This window comes from Aethalodelphis obliquidens, unplaced genomic scaffold, assembly GCF_003676395.1.
Source record: "Aethalodelphis obliquidens isolate GAN/ISIS:26980383/991018 unplaced genomic scaffold, ASM367639v1 scaffold6, whole genome shotgun sequence".
Lineage (NCBI taxonomy): Eukaryota > Metazoa > Chordata > Mammalia > Artiodactyla > Delphinidae > Aethalodelphis > Aethalodelphis obliquidens.
This window is the reverse complement of record NW_020837950.1, coordinates 4,277,782-4,285,819: the sequence shown is the minus strand read 5'-3', so window position 1 is coordinate 4,285,819 and position 8,038 is coordinate 4,277,782. Positions and strand designations below refer to the sequence as shown.

The 8,038-nt window shown below is 48.9% G+C and overlaps 1 protein-coding gene and 1 pseudogene across 8 annotated transcripts in view; one reads left to right on the top strand and one right to left on the bottom strand.

Annotated features, from left to right (window-relative positions):
- Positions 1–203: 203 nt before the first annotated feature.
- LOC113618792 (N-alpha-acetyltransferase 50 pseudogene) lies at positions 204–594 on the bottom strand (annotated as a pseudogene).
- A 1,677-nt stretch (positions 595–2,271) lies between these two features.
- DCUN1D4 (defective in cullin neddylation 1 domain containing 4) overlaps positions 2,272–8,038 on the top strand; it is a 68,693-nt gene continuing 62,926 nt past the window's right edge. For 2 of the 8 annotated variants that reach the window (XM_027102986.1, XM_027102982.1), the window contains exons 1-2: positions 2,352–2,401; positions 7,782–7,902. Coding sequence is in view for 2 of the 8 variants with exons in the window: in XM_027102979.1 (XP_026958780.1) it covers positions 2,377–2,401 (25 nt within the window). In the remaining 6 variants the exon portion in view is untranslated. Of the gene's footprint in view, positions 2,402–2,736; positions 2,867–7,781; positions 7,903–8,038 lie in introns of those variants that run through there. The other 6 variants (XM_027102987.1, XM_027102981.1, XM_027102979.1 and 3 more) reach the window with 5 other exon arrangements.

Below are 8,038 nucleotides of genomic sequence, written 5' to 3'. Positions count from 1 at the left end.
AAATGTTTCCTAGATGTAGAATAGGTTGAAAACACAAATGGGGTAAAGAATGCAGGAGCAGTTTTTCTGCTCAGACTAAGGACAGACATGCTGACAATTAGATCTGCCCCAAAAGATCTAATTTGTTTTTTTCAAAAGAAAGGGGTGGAGGGGGGAATCAATGGGCCTCTCTTTTATTTGGCGACAAGCAAGTGCAAGAAAGTTCATCTGTAATTTGTTCAGTTGTCTATCTTTTGCGTATCTGTGTTCTGGCCGGAAGGGACTTTGAGGTTTTTCTGCAGCACATGAGCATCAGCGAGCTCTATCCTCTTATAGTAGTTCTTCTTTGTCTCAATAATCTCAAAGCCAAACTTTCTGTAGAAGTCAATTGCAGACTCATTGCTGATCTGGACATGCAGATAGATGTTGTCAAAAGTGCCATCTTTTTCACAGATGTTTAAGACATGATTTAACATTTTAGTTCCTATTCCTAGCCTTCGGTAAGGTGCCGGACATCCTAGTGTCATGATGTAAAGTATCTTCTGATTCTGTGAATGATCCACCCTTCAGCATACTGCACCTACTGCAATATCATTGAAACAGGCAAGTATTTCAGAGTCCAGAGGCACCTACCCACCTCTGCAGGGCCCAGCTGACGCTCTGTCAGGTTAAAGGTCACCAATGATGAGATGAGATTTTTGTCTTGTCTGAACTAAACCTGAAGTGGATAAATCAGGTTCAATTCTGAGAATCTATGATTTGATGAAGTGATCCATAAGTGTTTGAATGACAGAAACATGATAGATATAAAATTATAAGGATGTAACTTATTAATGAGACATTAGGGATTAAGAGGGATGGAGTATATTACAAGGGGTGTGGTGTGGGACAGAGGAACTGGTTTCATCTTGTTCTTTCAAATATGTTGCTTTTAGCCGTAATATTTATGCCCTGATTTGAAACTTAAATTTCAGAACCCTGCAAGTCAAAAGCCTTGGCTGTATAAGTCTAAAACAAAAACGACTGTTTTGTTACTGGTCGTTCTTAGTGTCATCCATCCTCTGAGGCAGGAGGGTGGATTGGCCCCGCTGCAGGATGGCGCAGGGCTTCTGCATATAGAGAAGCGGTGTTTGTGTGTTGTGGCTGGGATAGGAGGGGGACAGTCCTCCGTTAATATCTCAAAATATCATTCCGCTACAATAATATGGTTGAGTGTGATGAGTTGGTTTGAAAGCCTTAAGAAAAACTGGTCGGAACTCATGAAAGTGGTGCGAATTCTTGACTTAGGAAACTCAAATGGTCAGAAGTCACCTAAATTAACGCCTTCCTCTGCCAAATAACAGCCAGTTTTGTTTTCTGGACAGTTTCTTGGCGTTACTGACTTATGCGCTTACGCTAATTGTCCTTTGAGGGCTGGTTACTTGGCCCCTGGACTCGCCGACGTGCCAGACTGAGCCCGAAGCTCAGAGGGTGGCCCTGGGTTTCCTGCACGCTGTCTGGGGGAGCGCACATTGTGTATCACCGACAACGCAGCATTTGAAGCCTTTAGAACAGCCCATTTGTGATGAAGGAGGAAGAAATGTGCTGTCTCCGGAAAAGTGCATTTCGAAAACGAGGAGAGGATGGGCTGTTGTGCAAGAAAGAATTTGTTCCTCACCAGAGAGTTTGCTGGAAATGAAGACGCGGCGATGCTTTATCCAGTTTCTAGCTGTACGAAACGGCTAGCAAGAGAAGTCCCAGTCCAAGTTCGGCGCGGACTGGGCTCCTTCAGAGAGCCGCTCGGAGGCGTGGAGACAAGCAGGAGACTCCGACGCGTCGCGCCAGGCGCGAGGGAAGAGCTGATTCCCCTACTCTGTGCAGCGGGATGCAAGCCGCCCCAACTGCTCTTCCCCTGTTCGGTTCTTCGGGAAACACTTCGCGTGCTTTGTTTCAGACGCCAACCCATCTTTCTCGGTTGGTCTACAGCTCCACCAATCCCGCCCGCCCAGGGCGGGGCCTCAGGGTCAAGGTGGACCAATTCCCCAGCCTCGCCCCTACACGCGCTTTCGGACCCCCGGGGCTGAGTGACAGTGGTCGGGTCCAACCTGCTCTCCCAGAACGTGGCCTCCGCCAGGGGCGTTAGGGAACGAGGCGCCGGAACCAATCGCATTGGACCTAGGGGGGCGGGGCCTCTTTGCCAGCTCCAGACCGGCGCTCTCCGCACTCCCTTTGCCAAATGAGAGATGAGGAGGGGCGGTCGTTCAGTCAAGGTTCAGCCACTGGAGGAGGAGAGGTGGGCGGGTCGGGAGTGCCTGGCGGCGGGTCCTCAGCTCCCAGCCGAGGTGCGGCGAGCCGGTGGGGGGACCGCGAGGCGAGCGCGGGAGCCTGGGCGGCGAGCGCGGTGTGAGCTACCCGAAAATGCACTCGGATGCCGCCGCTGTCAGTGAGTAACAGAGAGCTAGCCGGCCGGGAGCGGGCGGCTGCCAACACTCTCTGCTCATCTCCCACAGTCCCCGCTCTGCGCCTCCAGTCCCAAAACGCACCGGGAGACCCTGCCCGGGAGCCACCCCTTCCCCTCCCGGGGCCAGGGCGGGCGGTGACGCTGCGGGCGGCGCGGGGCGGGGGCGGGCGTGGGGGGAAGGGGCCGGCCTGCCGGGGGAGGGCGGAGGTGAGGGGGGTGGGGACTGGCTCCATTTCAGTGTTGGGGGAAGGGGGGGCGGGACGTGCGATGAAGGGCCGGGACCAGAGTGTCCCGGGTGAATGGAGGTGGAGGCGGCGGCGGGCGCTAGCGAGCAGGGCTGGGGGTTGGCACCGGCGGCGGAGGAGAGAGAGGGAGCGAGCGAGCGGGGCGCAGGGGTGAGGATTTCCTAGGGGCCGAGCGGTGCGGGCAGCTCCGTGAGAAAGGCGGGTGAGTGCTAGGGGAGCGCGGGGGCGGGGACAATGGGAAGAAGGGCTGGATGGCGGGGGTGGGGGGGGAACAATGGGGTGGGGGATTGGGGGCAGCGGCCGTGCGGGGCAGGAGGGCGGGCGAGGAGATGAGGGCTGATGTAATGGGAAAGCGAATGGTGGGAGGGATTGGGGTGTGATGGGATAGTTGGGGAGTCCGGCGGGCGGTAGGGCCTTAGGAAGCGTGGAGGGGTAACTGGGAGTGGTGAGAGGAGGCAGACGTCGGGGTAATAGGATGGAGCAGGTGTTGGGAAGGTAGGGTAATTGGGAGTGGAGAGGAAGAAGGTGGGGAGGGTTTGGGGTGACGGGTTGGAGGTAGGGGTAGAGGAGGTGCAGTGGGGGTGAAGAGCTGGTTGGGAGGGAAGGGAGGTTGGGAGGGGCCGGGGCAGGGGTAAAACTGTCTTGTCCAGATTCGGTCCGCGTGGGGCTGGGGGGAAGGTGTCAGACTACGCGTTTGGGGGAGGTGTATCTTCCCCCGGATTAGGGCCGGGTTCCTTGAGGGGGAGTTCTGAGGTTTGGGGTGCTTGGAAAGGAGGGGGCGGGGCTGAGGTGGAGGGGGCGGGGGAGGTGCCCAGAGGTTGGCGCTGGCCGCGGTTTCCCCCGAGCGGCGGGAAGCGAGGTCAGCGCTGGCGCGGGCTCTGGCTGCGGGAGTGGGAGGCGGGGCAGGGGAGCGGGCTGCGGGTTTTCCGTGGCGGGAGACGGAGGGGTCGGCCCTGGAGGCCAGGAGCGTGGGGCGGAGGGTGGTCCCTGGCGGTCCGTGGATTTGGCAGTCTGTGACGCAGTTGTCTAATTTCTGGTCGTCAGGTGTGGAGGCTGGTGCCTCGGGACCCGCTTCCCTGTCGGGAGGGTCGGACTACAGGCCCCGCGCAGCGCTCGCGGGGCGCGACCTCTCCCAGCCTTGCGGAGAAGGCGCTTTAGGGGTTTCCCTTAGGGTCTGGCTCCAGTCGCCGGGTGTGAGGCGAAAGGCAGTCCCGCGGAAAGGGGAAAAGCAGTCCTGCGGCATTCTGGGACTTGTAGTCCGGGCCGCGGTTGGGTTGGGTGCACGTGGGTAACTGTGGAAACGAGTCCCAGAATGCAGCGCGCCCCTCAGAGCTTCCCAGCTCTGCTAACTCGTGCTTTATTCCCCGCGGACTCGAGCGCGTTGTAGGGCGGTGCTCCTGTCCCTTGGGACCTTCTCCCTGTGTCAGCGGCTGGGGGAGAGAACCAAACCAGACGCAGTCCTTTCGCACTTAGGTTCTTGATCCCCGAGTTGACTATTTCCCTCTGCGTTTGGTGGCCTTACATATAGAATAAATGCTTGGTTTTGAACCATCTAGTCCATAGGTTGTGGAAAAACGTTCAAGATGCAACACAATCTAAAGCAGCGTTTAGGATGGTGTATATTTGTGGCATCCAGTGTATATAAACACTAGGTTAAAATGTTCCATCTTAGACAAATCTGGGAATGCAGTGGAGACACATGTAAACCTTGTGAAGATAGTATAAATTATGTGTTTGTAGTTCTTGGGCTGTTTGGATTGCCAAAGGAGAAGGGGACTTTTGGAAAAAGGATGGGCTTGAAATGAATGACTGTTGGAGACGGCTTAATGGAATTGAGGGTGGACATGGTCCCATTCATTTAAGCCAGCGTGAAAATGTGAAGATGAGGGAAGGGTATATTTGATGTCTTCAGTTTTCAAAGAAGCATGGGAAGCAAATGAGACTAGAGGAAGGTAAACTCAGTGCAGGACCTTAAGAGGTTTCCATGTTTTTTCGTTTCTGTTCTTTAATATTAGAAACCATCCATTTAGACTGTAGACTCTCCAAACATCACATCCTTTGCCAAGTTTTCTTTACCATTTATATGCGATGACTCCAAAACCTGTAATGATTAACTCAGAGATGACAGAGTATTTTTATGTGTTGTATAGGGTATTTTGAAACTGTTGGTAGCATGGTCACTAGAAGAGTATTATGATGACCCTAATGATAAAAATTTTACCAAGAAGTCCAAAGATTTGGAAACTGGTATGGTTACAAATGAACTGAACTTGAGTACTTGTGTGATTTTATCAGGAAAAGATTTATATCTATTTTATATTTTACTTAAGCTTATGGTGAAATACCCAGGAAATCCTTTGTGATATGTAACATGGTCATGTTTGTTTGTTTGTTTTAATGTGCATGTATCACTGGAATTTGCTCTTGTAAAGGGTGAAGTGTATGAGGTTGAAAACAAGAGCTGTACAAGATGGTGTTTTTAAAGAAAATATTAGGCTAGTCATTTTTTTCCCTTTTCTTTTTTTTCAATTTCATCCCAAAGGGCAGGTGCCCTATACACACACAACACTCCCTCTCCCCCAGCCCCCAAACCCTGGGTTCCTGTACATAATCACCTTATACTTTCTGCCCTGGTTTTTAGGTTCCTCTTTGATTTTTGGCCTTTGGGGAGGTTCTGTGTTTTCTTATGAACAAAATTTTTTGACTGTTTTAAACAGATGGTTCCAACTTAATGATGGTTCGACTTTACACTGGTGCTAAAGCAATATGCATTTGATAAAAGCTGTATCTCGAATTTTGGATTTTGATCTTTTCCCAGACTGGTGATGTATGATAACTCTCTTGATGCTGGGCAGCAGGCGGCATCCTGTCAGACACAGCAGCTCCCAGTCAGACACAATACGCTTATTACCATTTTGTACCCAGACAACCCTCCTGTTTTTCACTTTCAATACAGTTTTCAATAAATTACCTGAGATATTCAACATTTTATTATAAAATAGGCTTTGAGTGAGATGATTTTACCCAAGTATATGCTAAGGTAATAAGAGTTCTGGTCATGTTTAAGATAGGGTAGGCTAAGCGGTTATCTGTAGGTTAGGCATATTAAATGCATTTTCGACCTAGGATATTTTCAGTTTGCAGTGGTCTTACTCAGGGTAAGTGGAGGAGGATCTGTACTGGTAAGAATTTTCAGGTTATCTTGTCAATAACGTTGCCAGGAAAGAAAGCCCCTCATTTTCTCCACTTCAGAGGATTTCTGTACTTGTACTCTTTTCTTCCTCAGTTCTTGCCTCCAAGAATTACCCCTATTAACACTTGATCACATTTTTTTCAAATATTATTTATCATTATATCCTTTTCTCTTTTCATCTTTAACTGCTCCCGGAAGCTCTTATTAGCTTATTGCTTGCTTCCTGACAATAATATATGCTTGCATTTTTCTCATCTTGATAATAACAGTCTTGCTTAGCAGTGTAAAAATCATGGTTTCAGAAACTGACCTCATGATGACTTTTGTTGTATCAGTTAGGATGCCTCTGGCAAATAACAATATTCAATCAAACATGGCTTAAGTAGTAGAACTTATTATTGTTAGCAAGAAGTTTAGTGATAGATGGTTCTAAGGCTGGTGCAGAGTCCTAATGATGTCTTAAGAATCTAGGCTCTTTGTATACTTTTTTCCTCTCTTAGTATTTGGTTTATCAAGAGCCTCAGGCTCATTGCCTCATGTGTGCAATATGGTTGCTGCAGCACCAGACATCATGCCTATGTAAGAAAAGGAGGGAAGGAACATACTTCCTTACAGTTCCCTCTTAACAGAGTGGAGTCTTTTTCTCACCTCGGTGACTTCCTCTTTAGTCTCACTGGGTAGAATTGATCTCATGCCACTGCTAGTTGTGAGGGAGGTGGAGAAAGTGAAAGGCTGGCATTTTCAGCTTCTGTTGTGGGATGTGGACTTTGCTAGGGTGGAAGAAGGGTGAGGAGAATGCTCTGGGTTAGTAGCCTGCAGTTATTTCCCTGAATCAGCTACTTTGTCCAGTTGTCTCTGGCTTAGACTCAGTTTTTTTAATCTGTTGATTTATTTTCTGTTTCATTCTAAAATAGAGGTGACTTACTAAATATAGATAAAATTCTGTCGAGAGAAAAATACAGATTTACAGGCTACACATAAATGCTTGCCGTATGTTAGAAATGGGCCATATATTTGGTTCTGAGCTTCCTAGTAGCCAAAATAAAGAGGAAAACAAGACCAATTAATTTTATTCATTTGGTTAATGAAACTGCAGTTCATTTAATAACCCAAGCTGGAAGCTTAGACATTTCTCATCCTCTTTCCCTGGTCAGTAGCGAGAGGCTGTATCTCTTCCCATGCCTGTCCTTTCTTTTCCATACCTATTGCCATTGCCCTAGGTCTGATCCATTCTTTCTTATGTTGTAATAACCAGTAATCCTTTTGCCAGGCTCAGCCTCCTTTTTATCCTCTCCATCACCAGTTGAATATCTTTGTCCTTACGATCCCCCTACTCCAAAACCTCAGAGGCTCCTAGTTGCTTACTGAAATAAGACTCCTCAGAAGCTGGGGTTGAACCTGTTCTGTAGTTTAAGCTCAGTTTTGAATTCCCCCAGCACTGCTCCCTCCCCACTGCCTTCAGTGCTACTTCAGTGGGAGTTTTGTGTTCCTTGTTCCCTCTCTTGAAGGCTCTCTCCTTCCATTGAATCTCCAAAGACTGTTTACTTCTGTTCTCAGTTTTATCTTATTTAACAGTAGCTGCTTGTTCACTTATTTGTCCCCTCCCAATTAGATGATAAGCCCCCTGAGATCTGGGACTGTGTCTTACTTAGTAACCACTTTATGGTCCAGCAGAATGCCTCGCTTAGGACCTCAGATATGTAATGAATTGAACTTAAATGGTCAACTCTTGAGCAGTTGGTGAACTATCTGGAAAATTTTAATGTTTCCTCCTGCTATCCTGCATGCTTCCGAGGTGTCTTTCATTGTCTTTAGATTTATCTTCCAGGCATACAAACTTATGCTTATTCATTCTATGCCCTTTTTTGACAAAGTTGTCCTGTGCAAACCAATTTAAGTAATATATATGTTTAAATACATGCAGATACCAGTTTTGAAGAATGTCTGTGGCATGGAGCAGTTCTCAGAGAGGGAGCGGAGTGCTGGTGATATGCTGAGGGGCCGAGAGCGTGCGTGTGAGAGTACGCGCGTCTGCTTCTGACCTGGTGTGTAACAGGCCGCCGAGGTGGGGAAGGCTTGGGCAGGGCTTGGACGGCCTGGATGTGTCTGTTTTTCCCCTCTTCTTGTTTTATGACCAGATTCTGGTCCAAAGGGCTTATTTCTTAATGTTAACAATACATT